The following is an 18,759-nucleotide window of genomic DNA, read 5'->3' as shown; positions in this document are numbered from 1 at the left end:
ATTATATCAGTAAATGCAACTTTACTGTTTTCTTGGATTTTTTCCAACCCTGTGCTTCTTTTACTATGACCTCTTTATTGTCTTTATTATTCCTCTTTAATTCTTCATTATCCTCTTTTACTTCTTTTAACTGTCTTTTTAATTCTTCTATTTCTTTAGTTAAGAGTTTGTTCACTTTATCTAGTTCTTCAAGTTTTCAACTCTCTGCGCAATCTTTGCTATATTACCGAACCTACTCTCCCAATGTTCGGTCATTTGTTCAAGTTTTTCCTCTAGTCTTGCCAATCAGGTGAGGTTGGTATCCGCCCCCCCCTCATTAAATCTTTGGAAATTATTATCCTCACCTTCCAATATGCTGCTCTTATCTATATTTCTAATCTTTACATTTTTGTTAATCCATTCACCAAAATCATCGGTCCTCTTGTTTACAAGACGCCTGGCCTCCTGGACCAAGTCCTCCTGTAACCTCCTTTGGTGTGGGGTTACATAGGCAGGACTTAGTGCGGGGAAGATAAACTCTCAACGGCTCCTTTTCTTCTTATTTTATTATTATTAGAGTTTATTGTGTTATCTTATACACTATGCTCACTTTTTATAACACATCACTGGTACACATTTTTCTTGCTTATACACATTTGTCTCTACACCACCTTACACAATGTTCTTTTGAGTTAATCTCTGGAGCACCTCACACCTAACCTCGCTCGAGAGAGTTGCACGGCCTTTTTGCTGGCCGGAAACGACTGACCAAGCAAAGCTTGAGGTGCGCTTTGTCCTTTTGTTTAATAATACTACCTTGAAAGTCCGTCGCCTCACATGGCTAGGACAACCCACTAATTACCTACTATATTTGTTTTACAACTTGGTATGTACACATATCCAGGGGGGTGGTTCGTTAATATATAATGTTTCCGTGAGTTATGTGGGTCGTGTCTAATGGCATCCATTATGTGTGTGTGTTCGTGAGTCTGTTTGTGGGCGCTCGGGGTGGTATGCTAGGCTGTTAAGATGTCCACTCAGCAATTCGAACGGACGTGGTCTGGCGCCAAGGAGTCCGGTGAGTGAGTGTGATATTGTTCACCATGCATATGGTGACGTATACATATCGCCCTCCCCCTGGGGTTAGGTGGCTCCCGGCACCTAATGTTACACGGTTAACAAAATATTGATACATATATATGGTTATATAGTTATATAGTCAGAGACACAAAATCTTTGGGTGGATATATGTGGAGAAGGGGGGGGGGTGATGTTGAGGTGATTGTGAGGTCCCAAGAGGGCACTTTGAACTAGAAGGATGGGTATGCGACGTTGTGTCTCTGAATAGGGAATAAGGTTGTGTCTCACCAACATTTCATATATTTTCAACTATCACATGAAAGTTTATACTATACTTCACATATCACTGTCGGAATTCACATTTTCAAATGTCATATTGTTTTCATATGATACTTCACATATCACTGTAGGGAATCACATTTTCAAATGTTGTGCTAGAGTTCATGTGATATTTCACAAGGCACTGGTTGTGATTCACAATATATGTTTTCTGTAAAATTCTTATCACGAGTTTGTATGGTTATATATGTTATTATGGTATTCAAGATATTGGATGAGACACAAGATCAAACTTAATCTAGGTTTACAATAATTTGGGAAAGGGAGGTTAAAATTGTTTGATGGTCTTATTTCATGCAAAAGAATTTCGTTAGTATCACTAATATAGAAATGATGATTAAGATTGAGAGGGCAGTGGATGCATAAGGTAAAATTTTATAGTGCAGATCTAAGGAGTCCATATCAAGAGTAGTTGATTTATTTAGGAGACGTACCATGCCTATCTTACTTGGGAGGATGGTATCGGGGATCTTGGGGAGGGGTGGGAGTGTTAGTTGAGTTATGGGACCTAGATCGTGGGTGGTGTTGAGAGTGCCTTGGTAGTGTAATTTGTTGGGAAGGAGCATTGAGTCCATCATATAAATGTGGCAGGTGTCTGGTAGAGTGATAGAGCCGTTGATCCTATGATGGGAGGGTGGTTTGTGTAGGCATATTACTGATACTAATGTGGGGTGGGGAAGAAATATGAAGTGTTTATGTCCTACGTGGGTGTGGTGTATTTGAGTGTTGTCTGAAAAGCGAAAGTCACGCGTCTCGGAAAAATTGACTTTGGGTGTTGTGAGTTCTGGTTAATTGGAAATGGAAGGGGTAAGCTGGACAGATATGGAAGTTGTGTCGTGCTATCTTGCAAGTTGTCATGGTTGTTGACGATTGCTCCTGGTATCAGTATGGGGGTGGAGAGGGAAAGGTGGACGAGAAGGGGGAGCAGGAAGATGTGAGGCATCCTGTGGATGAAGGTTATGTTTTAGTGAATGAGGATATGTCCATTTGACTCTCGCTAAGGTTATAGTAGTCGGAAGGAAGTGGAGAAGTTTTGATAGATATGCGGAAGGGAGTTCTTATTGTAAATTTGCCATTTTAACCTCCACTGAGGGGTGCATGACGTCCTGCATCTTCAGGGGCGAGAGCTAGAGTGCATGTTTAGTTGCGTCGACGTAGTGTCATGTGATGGGACTTGCGCTTGGGTGAGTTATGTGTTAGTGCGGTAGGTGGGTTGTGGTTGGGAGGTGGGGTTGGGTCGAGGTTAAGTTTAACCTTTCTCAATTTCTCTCCGTGTATGGTTACGGTTGTGTGATCGCAAGGATCCGTTAACAGGAAAACATTGTTGGGGAGTGAGGTTGTGACTGTGAAGGGGCCTAAGAACTTGGGTTTGAGTTTGTTAGTTCTATTAGAGTCTTTGAACATGACTGTGTCTCCAAGTGTTATGTTTAGTGGAGATGACCGTTTGTGTTGTTTTGTTTTTGTTCTTTCTTGAGCTACTTTGAGGTTTTCCCTGACTTGTTTGTATATGGTTTGCATGCCTCGTTTTAGGCATTGGGTAAGGTTATCTAGATTGTATAAGGGGGGGGGGTTGAAGATTTGGTAGGGTAGGCGCATTCTTTGGCCAAAAATTATCTCATGGGGGGACATCTTTGTTGCGGAGTTGACTGTGCTGTTGATACTGGCTTGTACCTGTGGTAGCCAATCTTCCCAACTGTCCGTAAGATCGTTGGCCAAAGGTCTGAGGATTTCAAGCACTTTTCTATTTGTTCGTTCCACAAGTCCATTCCCTTGTGGATGGTAGGCAGTGGCGAAGGTTTGATTTATGTTATATAAATGTGCTATTTCGCGCATTACCTCATTTTTTAACTCTGAGCCATTGTCAGATAACATTCGTTTGGGAATGTTGTATCTGCAGAATATGTTGTTAACTAAGGCTTTGGCTACAGTCTCTGCTGTTTTGTCTTGGAGTGGAACTAGGACAGTATATTTTGATAAGTAGTCGACTGCTGTGAGCACATAATTGGAACCTTGATGGCTCGTTAGCATTTTTAGTAGGTCAATGCCAAGTGTTTCCCATGGCTCAGCAGGGAGTGGTACGTCTTTGCTATTGAGTTGTTTTGGGTCAGGTCCCCTGAATTGGTTGCAAGTCACACAATTATGTATGTGCGTGGTTATGTCTTTTTTCATGTTGATCCAGTAAAAGGAATGCCTAGCAGTATTCAGTGTCTTATCTCTGCCTGAGTGGCCTCCCATTGCACTGTCGTGCAATATGTGTAGGACCTTGGGAACAAGACTCTGGGAACGACAGTTACTTCCTTGTCGTTAATGGTTCTCCTTATGATTCCGTCGACCAGTTTGAGTTCCTCTATAGGGACAGGTGGTCGGGACTGTAAGGGGGTCCTTGAAAGGAGATGTTGTTTTATTGGAGACCATGTTGGGTCTTTGTCAGTTTCATCTCTAAGTTCTTGCATAGGAATGCATGTTGTTTGTGTTAGTGTTGAGATGTGAGTTTGTCTGCTTAATGAGTCAGCTACTATGTTAGCCTTTCCAGCTAGGTATGTAATCTTTGGATCGAAGTCCAATAAGGTGGTTTTCCACCTAGCAATTCTGCCATGTAAGTCTTTAGAATTAAAGAGGTAGACTAGGGGTTGGTGGTCAGTGTAAATCGTGATCCTGTACCCTAATATGAGGTATTTGAAATGCTTCAAACCCCATATCAGTGCCAGGCCTTCTTTGTGTGTAGTTGAATAGTTACATTCAGGCTTATTTAGTACTCTACTTGCGTAGGCTATGGGGTGCTCTTTGCCATTTTCATCCTTCTGTTGTAGGACTGCGCCTATTCCTTTAGAGGAGGCGTCGGTGTAAAGAAAGAATTCTTTCTTCATGTCTGGGAAGGCTAGGACAGGGGCTGTGGTAAGAGCATGTTTAAGGGTGTCGAAACTTTGCTGTTCTGCTTCAGACCATTTAAAGGTCTCGTCTTTCCTCGTGAATTTGGTGAGGGGTGATGCTATGTGTGCAAAATTTCTTATGAAGTGTCTATAGTATGATGCTAGTCCTACGAAACTTCTTGTTTCATCTGCGTTTCTGGGGGTTGGGAAATTGGTTATTGTGTTTATTTTATCTGGGGTGGTATGGATGCCTCTGGCATCGACTTTATGACCTAGGAAGGTGAGTTCCGTCTGTAGGAATTTACACTTTCCTAGTTGGATTTTCAGTCCGGTGTTTTTGAGTCTTTTGAGGACAATCTCTAGTGTATGAAGGTGGTCAGTTTGTGTGGGACTATAGATGATGAGGTCGTCTAAGTAGACGAATAATGAAATTCCTATCATGTCGCTGAATATGCGAGTCATTAATCGTTGTAGGGTTGAGGGGGCATTCTTAAGGCCAAAGGGCATACGTTCGAAGTGGAAATGTCCCTTATCAGTGGAGAATGCAGTTACGGGTTTTGATTCTTCCGTGAGCTCCACCTGCCAGAAGGCTGACTTAAGGTCAATTGTGGAAAAAACGGAATTCCCGTTTCCAATGTTTTGTAAGACATCTTGCATGGCGGGGAGGGGGTGTGGGTCAGATTGAGTTAGGTGATTTACTTTCCTAAAGTCAACAACAGGGCGTAAAGTTCCGTCTTTCTTAGGGACTAGGAAGAGGGGACTGTTCCACGGACTTTCCGAGTGAGAAATTACACCTTGGTGTAACATCTCGTGCACACTGTTGTCGACTTGTGTTTTCCTACTGTGGGGTATGCGGTAAGCGGGGGTGTATGAGGGGGAATTTGGATGTGATGTTTGATTATATCACATTTGCCTAAGGGTTCGCCTTCTAAGGCGATAGCCGATCTATTCCTTTGTAGGATGTATTGTAATTTGTCGCGCATCTCTCCGTTGGCTGATGTTGTGATTTGGTTGGGGTGGATAGGAGTGAGGGGTTGTGTTTGTCTTACGGTGTTGATGTGTTGAGGGAGTGGTTCCTGGATTGGGGAATTGTGGAGATGGACTGAACAAATGTATGTGTTCTCTTTAATTTTGCGGTGTTGGTCTGAGAGATTCGTTAACATAGCTAGGGGGTGTTTATTTTCTGATACTATATCCCAGGAGGACTCCAGGGTTATGTTATTTATTCTTGACGTATCTGGGTCAATTATGACATCCTGATGTTCTATTACTCCGGGTATGTATAGTGGAACTGTTATTGAATGTCTAGGGGGTATGATGACTGTGTTAGACAACAGTGCCTTTGAGGTGACATAAGGGGGTGGGCGGAAAGAGTAGCTCTTAGTGGGGTTTGGGTTATTTAAGCCAGACAGACATGAAAGGGGTTGTGTGTCTAGGTCGGGTGCTTCAGGGGTTTTGGAGATGTCATTTATGTCTTGGAAGGAGATTTTGTTGGTATCTAAATTAATTATTGTCTTCCAGTTCTGTAGTGACTTTAAACCTATTATACCTTGTTGATCGAGACTCCATTCATCAGCTAAGTGGAAGGATGTGATACCTACTTGGGAATTGTTTACCTCTATGTTCAGATCAATCATATCATGAGAGCTCTGGGGATGAGGTTCAGGTTTGTTCCTGTATCAACCATCATGTCAACAGTAATTTGATCTAATGTCACCTTTAGGGTGATGTAGTTGTGTGGTGTGTCGGACGTTCCTATGGTGGTCTGGTGCGTGAGGCTGGTGCACGTTCCCCCAATCGGTGTTGAGTTGTATGTGTTGTGTGGGAGGAGGGTGTTTGTCGAGGTGCTGTAACTTGTTTGTTTGTTCTCTGATGAGGTTGTGGTTGTGATTTTTGTTGAGAACATTCCTCGTTGGAGTGAGTTGTGGTTTTGTGTAGGTTGCGGTATTTGCCTGGCCGTGTTGGTTTTGACATGTTGGGGGGTCTAGGGGTGGGTGGGAGTTGTTTGATTTGCTGTTGAGCTCTACATTGAGAATCTGTGTGGGAGGTAGTACCATGAATTGAGCAAGGGGTAGCGCGGTGTTGAGCCTGCGGGTGTTGATATTGTTGCGCTCTACACTGAGAATCCGTGTGGGAGGTTCTTCCATGAACTGAGCAAGGGATAGTGTGGTGTTGTGTCTGCGGGTGTTGGTATTGCTGCGTTCTACATTGAGAATCCGTGTGGGAAGTAGTTCCATGAACTGAGCAAGGGGTAGTGTGGTGTTGTGCTTGCATTTGTTGTTTCTGTATGCAGTCTCTGGTGTTGTGACTTGTTGAAAGATGGTAGGAACACCAGTTAGATGGTTGCGCTGTATTGGAGCTAGGGGGCTGGTGTGACTGAAGGCTATTTAGTCTAGCAAAATGGTGCTGGTCAGAGAGGGAGATGTTGCAAGCGTTGGTTATGTCTAATATGTATGTGTAAGCTAATGGGTTTCTAGTGTTTAAATCCCTTTTTGTGGCTTCTCTTTGACACTTTGGTGGGAGTTGGGAAAGATAAAGGCCTATCTCCAGGAATGTGTAAAAGTTTTCTAATGTCAATGCCTTTTTTCCTGTAGTGGTTGTACAGATCCAAGGGCTGTTATTTTCTAGATTTTCCCTAATTTTCTTAATTGCGTTAGCAACATTATACTTGATGTTAGTCTGTTTTTGAGTTCTAGTATTATTTAGAAATGTGAGGAGAAAGTTAATGTTGTTTGCTTGTTTGCTCTGAAAGACATTTAACAGATGCTGCTTATAATCGCTATATGTGATCCCTGTGGCTATCAGATTGTCTAGCATTGTCTAGCATCGGTGCTCATCTGATGCTTCTATTTTCTGGCGGCATAGATTTATCTTATCTAAGTCAGAGTAGTTTGGATTTTTAGAAAAGAAAATGTCACATGCCGTTAGGAAGTCAGTGATGGAGAGTCCGCTAGCTTGAGAGAAGGTTGGGATTTCGGTTAGAGGGGTAATGGTTTGGTAATTATTGATTACTGTAGGTTGGAGTTGTGGTTGAGGATGTTGCGATGGGGTTGGGGCAAGGTTAGGTGGTGGGTAGGGATGTGAGGTGAAGGCAGGTTGACTTGACGGGAAGTTGGGAGAAGGGAAAGCTAAGTTTTCGTATGTATGGGTTGTGGGGTTCAGGGATTGTTGCTGGGGGTCCACATAAGGAGGAATTTGGGGTTGCGGTGAGGTGTGGGGGGGGTCGTTGTTGAGGGTCTAGTTGAGGGGGAATTTGGGGTTGCGGTGAGGTGTGGGGGGGTTGTTGTTGAGGGTCTAGTTGAGGGGGAATTTGGGGTTGCGAGGAGGTGTGGTGGGTCGTTGTTGAGGGTCTAGTTGAGGGGTAACTTGAAGTTTTGGTGTGGAGTGGGGGAGGGGGTTGGGGAAGTGTTGTAGTTGGGTCGGGTTAAAAGGGTCTTCCCGTGAGTGGTCATGGTGAAGGGGTATGTTGTCATAGTAATCCTCAGGAAGTATTTGAGAATCTGCCTTAGTCGTGGCATGGTCTGAGTCATGAGAGGGTTTTTCTTCTTTAGATGCGGAAAGAAATCCTTCAAGTAAATTTCTGACCTTGGCTCTCGTACCTGTAGCCATGTTAGTGTCTAACTAGAGATGCATGTATCACTTAACAATGGTATATATAATATGGGTTTACAGCAGTAATTATAACAAAAGGGTTACATTGGTAAAATTATGTAATTTATATTAAATATAATATGGATAATACTTAAAACATTAAAAATGTATATAGTGTAAACAAGAATTACTTAACTGGAAAAATGCATATGAACATGATATGTACGTAAAACTGGGTAATAGTTAAATCTAGAAAAATTATTGCATATGCAAATATATGTTAAAATAAAATTGGCATATTTTATATATTACTTATCACTGTTAGAGGTGTAATATTATTATTTAGCACTTTACTTATTTTGGTTCTGATATGCAGTCACGCATTATTTGTTGTTATCTTAGTGATGTTACAAAAAATAAAAAAAAACCTTAAGTATAATGATCTTTGTTTCGTTTAAGTTATTAATCCACTGGTGGATGTATTGTTATTATTTAAAAAAAATGAAGTTAGGCTGTTGTTAATTATTAATGTTACGGAGGCTAACGTAAATTTTACGTGCCTTTGGTACGTGGACAGGTTATCTAGAAATATACAGAGGATATATCAATGAATAGGGGTACCTAAATATGGTGAGCCCTATCAGCTGGTACGTCGATGTCTAGCAGGGTGGTGGATTTGCGGTGCTAAGCAAATGTAGGCGGCCGAAGGTGGGTGGGTGGTTGGTGTGTGTAACGAGAATGTTGACCCGCTAACTGCTGTGAAGCTCCTGGTCCGGGATGAGGGCGAAGCTTTTAGGTCTAGGTGATAATGAGGGGGAGTGGGGGTGGAACTAGATGCTCGTCCGGTTCTGATGAAAGAACGGGAAAATTAGTGGGAGTCTATTTTTATACTCACGGTGATTGGTGACGGTAGTTGTGGACGTGTCTCGTCGGCCTGGGTCCACTGCGTCTTGACTGAAGTCGTGGTGTGTAAATGTAGGAGGTGGTGCGCCGTTCGAAATGGCGGAGGAGTTGGCTGAGGACGGTAGGGGGGGGGGTGAGGTGGAGTATCCTCTCTCGGAGATTGGATCTTGTGGTTGCTTGAAGTATAATGTCTAGATTGGGAGTCTTGTTTGAAGTTGGATTGGAATCTTGAAGGGGTGTCGTGTGGGGTTGAACGGTTATTCACTCTGACAGAGGTTCACTGTAGACATCTGTCTACAGAGTATAGGGCTGGCAGGTCACTGCCACCAGGTGGTTTGAAATCGAAAGCCTTCGACTTTACCACCGATTCTAAGATTCGACTGCTAAGCTGCAATCTTAGACGTCAGATTGCCGTCTCGGAGGGGGTGGTTGGTGGAGGGGGAGTGTGTAGACGTGGTGTTGTTCGACACGGGTGGTCTGTGTGGAGCTGGTAGGCGTGGCTTGAGTCTTTGATGGCTGAAGGTTTTATTCGGCCTTCTGTGGTAGGCTTGGGTGTAATTAGTGTTATGTGGTATATGATGGCTTGTCTCTTCGGAGATTGAAATGAAACTAACGCTCGCCAATTGGAGTGGTTGCGTAACCTTGATTGTATGGTTGAGGACGTAGTTTCTATTCAGAGCGTGGGAGCACCGCTGCCGCCCATTAATGTAACCTCCTTTGGTGTGGGGTTACGTAGGCAGGACTTAGTGCGGGGAAGATAAACTCTCAACGGCTCCTTTTCTTCTTATTTTATTATTAGAGTTTATCTTGTTATCTTATATACTATGCTCATTTTTTATAACACATCACTGGTACACGTTTTTCTTGCTTATACACTTTTGTCTCTACACCACCTTACACAATGTTCTTTTGAGTTAATCTCTGGAGCACCTCACACCTAACCTCGCTCGAGAGAGTTGCACGGCCTTTTTGCTGGCCGGAAACGACTGACCAAGCAAAGCTTGAGGTGCGCTTTGTCCTTTTGTTTAATAATTCTACCTTGAAAGTCCGTCGCCTCACATGGCTAGGACAACCCACTAATTACCTACTACATTTGTTTTACAACTTGGTATGTACACATATCCAGGGGGGTGGTTCGTTAATATATAATGTTTCCGTGAGTTATGTGGGTCGTGTCTAATGGCATCCATTATGTGTGTATGTTCGTGAGTCTGTTTGTGGGCGCTCGGGGTGGTATGCTAGGCTGTTAAGATGTCCACTCAGCAATTCGAACGGACGTGGTCTGGCGCCAAGGAGTCCGGTGAGTGAGTGTGATATTGTTCACCATGCATATGGTGACATATACACTCCCCTTCCTCATTTCCTTCCATTTCCCTCAGTAATCCCTCCCCTTCTCCTTTTTCCTCGCTTTCCCACTACACTACGAACTTTCCCTTTCCCTGTAAATACAATAAGGTACTTCCTTTGCGTTGAGATCCACGAAAATTTCACTTTTTCTTCAGAACTCCAATCTTCGCCGGCCATCCGACGAAAGTGTGTGTGTATTTACCTAGTTGTATTTTACGGAAAGGGGAGCTATGCTCTTCATATCTAATTTTATCTCAACTATTGTTTTTGCACACACTACTTTCTCATCGAACTTGTTCCAACTGTCTATTACTCTGTGAGGAAAGCTGTTCTTTTTCAGATCTCTTCTATAGCTGTCTTTCTTGATTTTCTTTCCGTGTCCTCTTGAATTTCTACTATCCCATTTTATTAGATCCTCTCTATCAATAATTTCTATGCCTTTCATGATTCTATAAATAGTTATCAAGTCTTCTCACTCTCTTCTTTGTTCTTATGTCTGTAGTTCAAATTTTGCTAGTCTCTCTTCATATGATAGTTCTGAGAGTGTTGGCGCTAATTTTGTAATTGCTCTTTGTGTTCTTTCAAGTTTTGTTATACATTTTTTGTACTTGGTCACCACATCGTCGCTGCATATTCCAAGCTTGGTCTTATCAAGGTAACTAGTATTTTCTTCACCATTTCTTCGACCAGGTATGTAAAAGCCACTTTGATTGTTCTTATAAGTTTCTCAAAAAAAAAAAAAAAAAAAAAAAAAAAATTGTTTATATGCTTCTCAGAGGACATATTATTCATAATAATGAGTCCAAGGTCCTTCTCATTTTCAATTTTTTTTTATTCATTCTTTTACCTATTTATATTATCCCACTTTTTTTTCTTTTTCCAAATTCCATTATACTACACTTCTTGATATTGAACTCCATCGCCCACTTCCTACTCAATTCCCATACTTTATTGAGATCACTCTGTAGTGACTCACAATCTTCTTCAGTGTTCACTTTTTTCAACAATTTTGCATCATCCACAAAGCTCATATAACTTTCAATTCCTTTATCCATATCATTAATATATATAGCTAACATTATTGGGGCCAGAACTGTTCCTTGTGGAACACCACATATCACTTCATCCCAATTAGAGTGTTTGTCTCTTATCACCACTCTCACTTTTTCTTTCATGCAAGAAGTCTTCCATCTACTTCAGCAATTTGTCCTGTATTGCCCCTGCAGTTTCTAATTTCTTAAGCACCTTCTTATATGGCACCTTATCAAAAGCTTGTTTCAGGTCTAGAAATGCACAATCAGCCCATCGATCTCTTTCTTGTGTTACATCTATTAGCCTTGAATTTAAACACATTGTTTGTGACGCATGATCGTCCTTGTCTGAATCCAAATTGCCTTGGATTTAGTACTTTTTTTTTCAAATGCCTTACCCATCTACTTTTGATAATTCTTTCACAAATTTTTGCTATCGTACTTGTAAGAGAGACCGGTCTATAGTTAGTAAGGGGTTCTTTGTTTTCCCCTTTATATATTGGTACTATATTTGCTCTTTTCCAATCTTTTGGAACTTTTCCTTTTTTCAATGAACTGTTTATTAGGCTATGTATTTTAACTGTTAGTTCATTCTTGCATCTTCTCAAAATCCAATTTGCTATTTCATCTGGTCCATGCGATTTTCTGACATCGAGATTACTCAAGTGTTTCATTGTTTCATTCTTTGATACTTCTATTTCTTTCATATGTGGGACTTTCTCCTCCCATTCTATATCTCTAGGTTGCATGTTCTCCCTTGTAAACACCGATTTAAAATGTTTGTTCATAATTTCTGCCATTTCTATTTCCTCTGTGTAAAATTGTTTGGTTGATCTTTACATTTTTTGATGACATCTTTTTAACATTTTTTCTTTTCTTATCTGCACACTTGAACATACTCATTTCTATAACAAGTATATACTTTCCATTTTTCAGGTCTTTATTTTTTTTATTATTATTTTTTTTTTTTATCCAAACTTCATCTCTTTTGTCTTTTAACTCCCTACATCTTTTGTTGTACCAGCACTTTACATATTCTTTTTCTTGCTTTTGTCTTGGGACATAATTTTCCACTCCTATAAATTTTGTCAAAATATTTCATTTTTCTTTTACTGTTGTTTCCTGTTTGTGTATTCTTTCCCAGTCTGCTTTTTGAAAGAATTATCTTAAAAAAAAAAAAAAAAAATCATACATCAATCTTCCCTTTCTATATTGTTTATTTTTTCATGTATTTTTCCTCATTTAGTTCCAGTTCAACCAATATGTGGTCACTTTTACTTATATTCAATCTTGTCCACTATTTCGGGTTCTGATGTGATTATTAGGTCCAGTCTTGATGGTTTTTCCTCATTTCTATACCTAGTACTCTCTTGAATCCATTGCGTCATTGTAAGAGGCCGGTAGTGTACGAATGGAAATGAGCTAGGGTATTAGAATAATTCAGACGTTTTGTCTATGTAAACACACCGACGGTGGTGACTGTTTTTATAATCGATTATGTAATCACAACATTGTAAGCGCAGGTTACCTTCGTTTGACTAATGCTGAGATAAACAATATCGCTAGTGGCATTGTGATAGCTTTCCGGATTGGTGCAAGGTGGAGAAGGAGGAAAAAACTATTGGTGCATGAATTCAAAGTCACGCCCATAAGGAGTGACATTTACTTGAGAAGTCACCGGGGATTGGTTTAGAAAAATTAGTGACGTCAGACGAAGGTAGCTCAGCGTAAGATACGGGATCTCGAGGGAGAAGAGATAGAGAAGATATAGGGAGAAGATATAGAGAGGGTGTAGAGAGAGAGGATCAGGAGACGATGTAGAGACGAGAGAAAAGAGATCCCGAGTGTAAGCTGAAGGTGAAATTACAGTGAAAGAAGAAAGAAAATTCACCACCCTTTTATTAACCCAAAGGACGAGAGGAATAGGCATGGGGCCTAGAAAATAGTGAGACTACAGGAAAAAGAAGGCATTGGGCCTACTACTTAAGAGGAACTTGAATATTAGTGAACCTCACGTAACGAGAGGCAAGGGGCCTCGAGACGAGTGATATTACAAGTCAAATTTAAGTGACTGTGGTGACTAGGGGTGGTGAAAGTCATTGTATGTTCTAAAATCATATCAAGTAGTACATTTCCCCATAGGTCGTCTCCAGCCTTTACTATCATCTCTTCCAGCAGATTTCTTTACAATTAAAGTCACCCATTATAACTATTCTTCCTCCATCTTCCATTATCTTATTTAGTGTTATCCTTGTGTCTTGTAACATACTTTTGTTTTCTCTCTCTTCCCACGAGGCCGTTTTAGGAGGCACACAATTTACTACAAACTTCCTGCTCTTCCCACCCCTGTCCTCCACTTCCATCATAATAATCTCTACTCTATTCTTTCCATATGTGACATTCCTCCTATTTAGATCCTTCTTAGTCAGGAACATAATTCCACCCCCTTGTTTAACCTCTCTGTTTCTAATCCAATAATTATATGCACCATGTCCTATACTGTTGGGTGGTAGTGGACCTTTCAATTTTGTCTCTACAATTCCCATTATGTCCGGTTCTTCTTCCTTCAGGTAATCATTCAGTTTGTTCAAGCCTGTTATTAAGCCATCTATATTTGTGCAAGACACTTTTAATTTTCTGTTACTTCCATTGTGTTTTTTGTTTCCCTTCTGTTTTCCTCTGCTATGAACCATTTCTTCCCTTTCATATTCACTACTCTCCAATAGAATTTCTCTTTTTCTGTCTCTGTTCTTTTCTCGTTCTTTCATTAGCTTTTAGTCTGTTTGTCTTCTCATTCTCTTTCCTCTTTATTCCTTTCTCTTTTTATAATGTTCACTGTCTGCTACTTTCCCTGTTTTTGCCGAGATATTCTCTGCTGTCGTTTGTGACCTGAATTCTTAATTGGTCTGGTCTTATCAGTAATGTATTTCCTGAGCCTATACAATTCTTCTATTTGTTTCCCTATTTCTGGTTCATCTTCTTGAACTACTTCTCATATATTTACTTTTTCCTTTTCCTCCTTTATTCTTGTAGTCCTATTTAGATTATACTTCTATTCCATTCCTGATATAATTATACATTTCTTTTGATCTGCTAAGTCTCTTACTATATTCTCCTTCTCTCTCATCACTTTAATAACTGTGTCTTCAGTTTGTTCTTTCATCTGCTGTTTCATTATACATCTAAATTCCATTTTAATGTTATCTTGTACTTTTTTCCAACCACCTACCACTTTTGCTATGGACTCTTTATTACTCCTCTTTATTTCCTCATTCTCTTCCTTTACTTCGCTTAACTGTGTTTTTAATTCTACTATTTCTTTAGTTAAGGTTTTGATTCTCCTTCTTTAATTTTTCCAGCTTATCAACTCTGAGTAATTAACTTTATTTGGTTAAACTTAGCTTCCTAATTTTCATTCATTTCTTTTAGTTTCTCCTCTCAATATACTAGTCAGGGGAAGTTGTCATTTCCTCCCTCATTAAATCCATGGAAATAGTTATCTTCACCTTCCATTGCACTGCTCTTATATTTCTAATCTTTACATTTTTGCTAACCCCTTCGTCTTCATTTTCATCCAGTTGCCGTTTGTTGACATGGTGTCTGCTTTCCTGGACCCAGTCTTCCCCTTCCTCATATTCTTCCATTTTCCTCAGTAATCCCTCCCCTTCTCCTTTTTCATCACCTTCCCACTACACCACGAGCTTTCCTCTTCCCTATAAATACAACACAGGTACTTCCTTGTCGTTGTGATCCTCGAAATTCTTGGATAACTCCAGTCCAAACTTCGCTGCCACTTTGACCAATGTGTGTGTGTGTTTATGAGAGAAAGATAGATAGATGGAGAGAGAGGTAGATGTAGAGAGATGGAATTGTCTTCTGCTACTTTACCATTTTTCATTTGTTTTAAGTACGTTTTTATTTTCTCAACTGTAATTGGCCCTTTGTCCTATCTAAAAATTTCCTCTACATTACTCTCTGGTTCATCTAGTTCCACATTGTTTGGTATATTCAAGAAGTTGTTAAAGTAGTTTTTCCATCTTCTGTTAATTTACTTAGAGTCTATAGCTATACGAGGGGAGAAAATACTCTGGACTTACTTTTAACTAATAATGAGCACCTAATGAGTAACATAAAAGTGGGAGATAGTCTAGGCTGTAGCGATCATCAAGAAAAAAGATATAATATTATTTGGGAAGAATTAAAAAGTATGAATAACGTCCAAGTACCAGACTTCAGTAGAGCCAACTTTGAGAATATAAAAATCAGGGGTCGGGTCACAGAGGGTAATATGCATACCTTGGGTCAGGTCACTCGGGGGCGGGGGCTCAACAGTCAGGTCAGCGATTTGGATGAAATGTATAGCAATATAACTGATTTAATTATTAATACACAAAATACATTTATCCCCTTGAAGTCAATACAGAAGAATAACAATACTCCCAAATGGATGACGGACAGACTGAAACATGAGATTGGAATGAAAAGAGGACTTTACCTAAAAATGAAAAATGGGGAAACACACCTTAGTTCAAGATATAATGAAATGGCAAAGCTGGTTAAAAAGAATTTACGTTCAGCGAAACGTAACTATGAAATTAAGGTTGCCAGTCAAGCAAGACCCAACCCATAAGGTTTCTTTAACCTCTACAGAACAAAAAATAAAGAATAGGCCCAATTAAAAGCAATGAAAAATATCATGTTAGAATCAGAGGAAAAAATGAGTGAGGAGTTTAACAATTATTTTCTCTCAATGTTTACTAATGAGAGGTTAGATAAGTAGTTAAGCAGATTGAAAGACTTAAAGCTACAAAATCCCCGGGTCCAGACGAATTTTTCCGAGAATGCTTAAGGAGTGTAACTTTGAAATCTGCGACCAGTTAACTGAAATATTCAATAAATCGGTAGACACTGGTTTTGTGCCTACTGCTTGGAGGCAGGCCAACATTGTTCCTATTTTTAAGAAGGGAGATAAATCATCTATATGCAACTACAGGCCAATCAGCTTGACATTGGTTATAGGTAAAGTGCTCGAATCAATAATAGTAAATAGACTCAGTGATCACATCGAGAGACATAATTTAATTCATGACACACAACATGGTTTCTCCAAGGGTAAGTATGGGACTAATCTTCTATCCTTTTGCACTAGAGTATATAAGGCATTGGATAACAATTATAATTACGATCCGGTACTTGTTGCTGTTGTAAGTATAGAAAACTTGTCACTGTTGTAATTATGGAAGACTTTCTTCCATACATTCAGCCAACTGTCAAAATTCTGTGTTTGTCAGTACCAAGTATGTTCAGTTTCCTGTTTGCCTTCACATTGATCTTTAATGTGTGGAGTGAAGGTCACTTATTTATTTTTTTTAATGAGGGTCAAGGAAAGAATAACCAACACTGGTTATTCTAAAGAAAGTACAAGTATAAGTTTTTACAGTGTCATATAATTGAATAAACAATCACAATACAAGAATATATAATTTTTCATGCACTATTCAGTCTCCATATTGATTTCAACTGACAGTCATATTTTTTAACTCCCTTCTTAGTAACTTTCCAGTTGGATTCTTTGGCAGCTGATTAACAAAGAAAACTCCCCCAGACAAGTGTTTGTAGGTAGCCAACCGCCCTTCAAGATGCTGATGAATTGCCTTTTCTTCAACATTTTTTTTTAATACAATGTAAGCTCGGGGTGCTTCCCCCAGCTGGTCATGTGGGACACCAACAACACCAACATCTTGGACTGCCTCATGCTGAAGAAGAACATCCTCAATCTCAGATGGGGAAACCTATAATTAGAGAACATTGAATTACAAGTCTTATATAAAAAAAAAAAAAAAAAAAAAAAAAAAAAAAATAATAATAATAATAATAATAATAATAATACATCAAACCTTCTACAAGTCAAATTATATGGTTGTAAGAGGCTGGTAGAAAAGAAGAAAGAGGAGTAGAAGATGGGTGTTGCATTCTATGGGGTAGGTGTTTATAAAACAATATAGCAAGCAAGTTGCATAAGTTCATTTTCCACTTTGTGTAGGTAATAAAATCCATATAAACAATAGCTGGGGGCTTAAATGAATTGCCAATGTGGTATTCTTTGTAACCCAAGTAAGATATGTAGATTTGAGATTATTTAAGTAAACAATATTGCCATATAGACTTGTAACAATGAATCTGATTTGTGAAAGGGTGGAGAAAATTCAATTGGTTCATGATTGTAAGATCATTCCCTTTGGGGAGGATCTTAAATATAAAGTTAAAGATCATTGAACTAAAAAATCACTACATCACTGCAAAGCTCACGTAGGATCTTGCATATGTGCTCTCAGGGGATTCCTTTGGAGCAAGCTGAATGAAAATTAATGGAAAAAAGATACATAAAGAAAAACTCTATATTTAATTCTCCTAGGCAGAAAAATATAGCGAAATGAGAGAAAGACGACTATCAATGAAAAGATTATATCTAAAAGAAACTAATAGTCTAGAACTTGACAAAGTTGGGTTGAAGGCAAAAATGGGGAGAAAGTGGCAAAAGTGGCATAAGGTGGTGAAACTGTCCTTCAACTTATTTTTCTCTTCTTTTAATGTTATAATAACCCCTTACCTCATGTTTTATTTTATATGATTCCTTTGATTTTGTCATTTCAATCTAGTTTTCAATCTATATTAACCCCTACAGCATCAGTGACATACGTTATATGCCACAAATGAAAAAACTTGCCAAAAATAGACATTACGTTGAGGGTCAAATCTGTGGTAATGACCAAGTGGCCCAATCCATTGGCTATAAAAGACACCCAATATTTTTTATTTATTGACAAAATGGCAATCCCAGCAGCAATTTTTGGGGGGTAACTTGGGGTATAAAATCAGCCTTTAGGACATGATTTATGCAACTCTGGTGTATGAAACATAGTATGAGGAGGTGAAGTTGTACTTCAACAGTTAGGCAGGTGCTATTTATGTATTCAGATGTAAAGAACTGGCAATTTCACACTGCCAATTTTGTAATAAATGTGTAATACAAAATGTGGCTGGGCAATAATGGTGATGGATGCTTACTAAAACAATTACCAAAACAATAAGAAATACCCCAATCACCTATCCTCCATGGAGAGAGAGAAAAAAAAAAAAAAAAAAAAAAAAAAAAAAAAAAAAAAAAAAATAAACTCATAATACAGTGATAAATATTTGCCAAAAACTCCATAAAAGCTATTTACAAACACATTTTCTGTAAATGTCAGACTATTAAGGGTGATTGTACATTGATTTGAAACATCGTAAATGTCAAATTCTTTCACTCTCTGACATTCTAACAAAGCTGCCCTGAAAAATACAACCTGTTCAACCTGCGTGAAGAGTGAAAGAAAGTCTACGGATGTTCTACCAAATTTTTGCATGCACATCTCAACAAAATCGACCCAGTTTATCCACTTCTAGGCTAAGGTGAATCAAAATAAGCAAGATTTGTTGGTTTTACATCATTTTGAGTTGATTTACACAATAATAAAAAATAAAAAAATCAATTTTGGCTCCAACACTGTACAAGTTAAACATAATTATGGGCACTTTGTTTTTTGAGTACTTTTTATAGCTCAATTATAACTTTTCTG

The 18,759-nt window shown here is 39.2% G+C and overlaps 1 protein-coding gene across 1 annotated transcript in view; it reads right to left on the bottom strand.

Moving 5' to 3' along the window:
* Positions 1-16,567: 16,567 nt before the first annotated feature.
* LOC143020268 (putative 4-coumarate--CoA ligase 3) overlaps positions 16,568-18,759 on the bottom strand; it is a 343,617-nt gene continuing 341,425 nt past the window's right edge. Inside the window, exon 12 of the mRNA XM_076176492.1 lies at positions 16,568-16,932. Coding sequence (XP_076032607.1) covers positions 16,657-16,932 — 276 coding nt within the window. The 3' untranslated portion in view covers positions 16,568-16,656. The remainder of the gene's footprint in view (positions 16,933-18,759) is intronic.

This window comes from Oratosquilla oratoria, chromosome 39 (genome assembly GCF_046742065.1).
Source record: "Oratosquilla oratoria isolate Oo_2021 chromosome 39, ASM4674206v1, whole genome shotgun sequence".
Taxonomy (NCBI): domain Eukaryota; kingdom Metazoa; phylum Arthropoda; class Malacostraca; order Stomatopoda; family Squillidae; genus Oratosquilla; species Oratosquilla oratoria.
The sequence above is the reverse complement of the archived record's forward strand: the minus strand, read 5'-3'. Positions and strand labels throughout refer to the sequence as shown.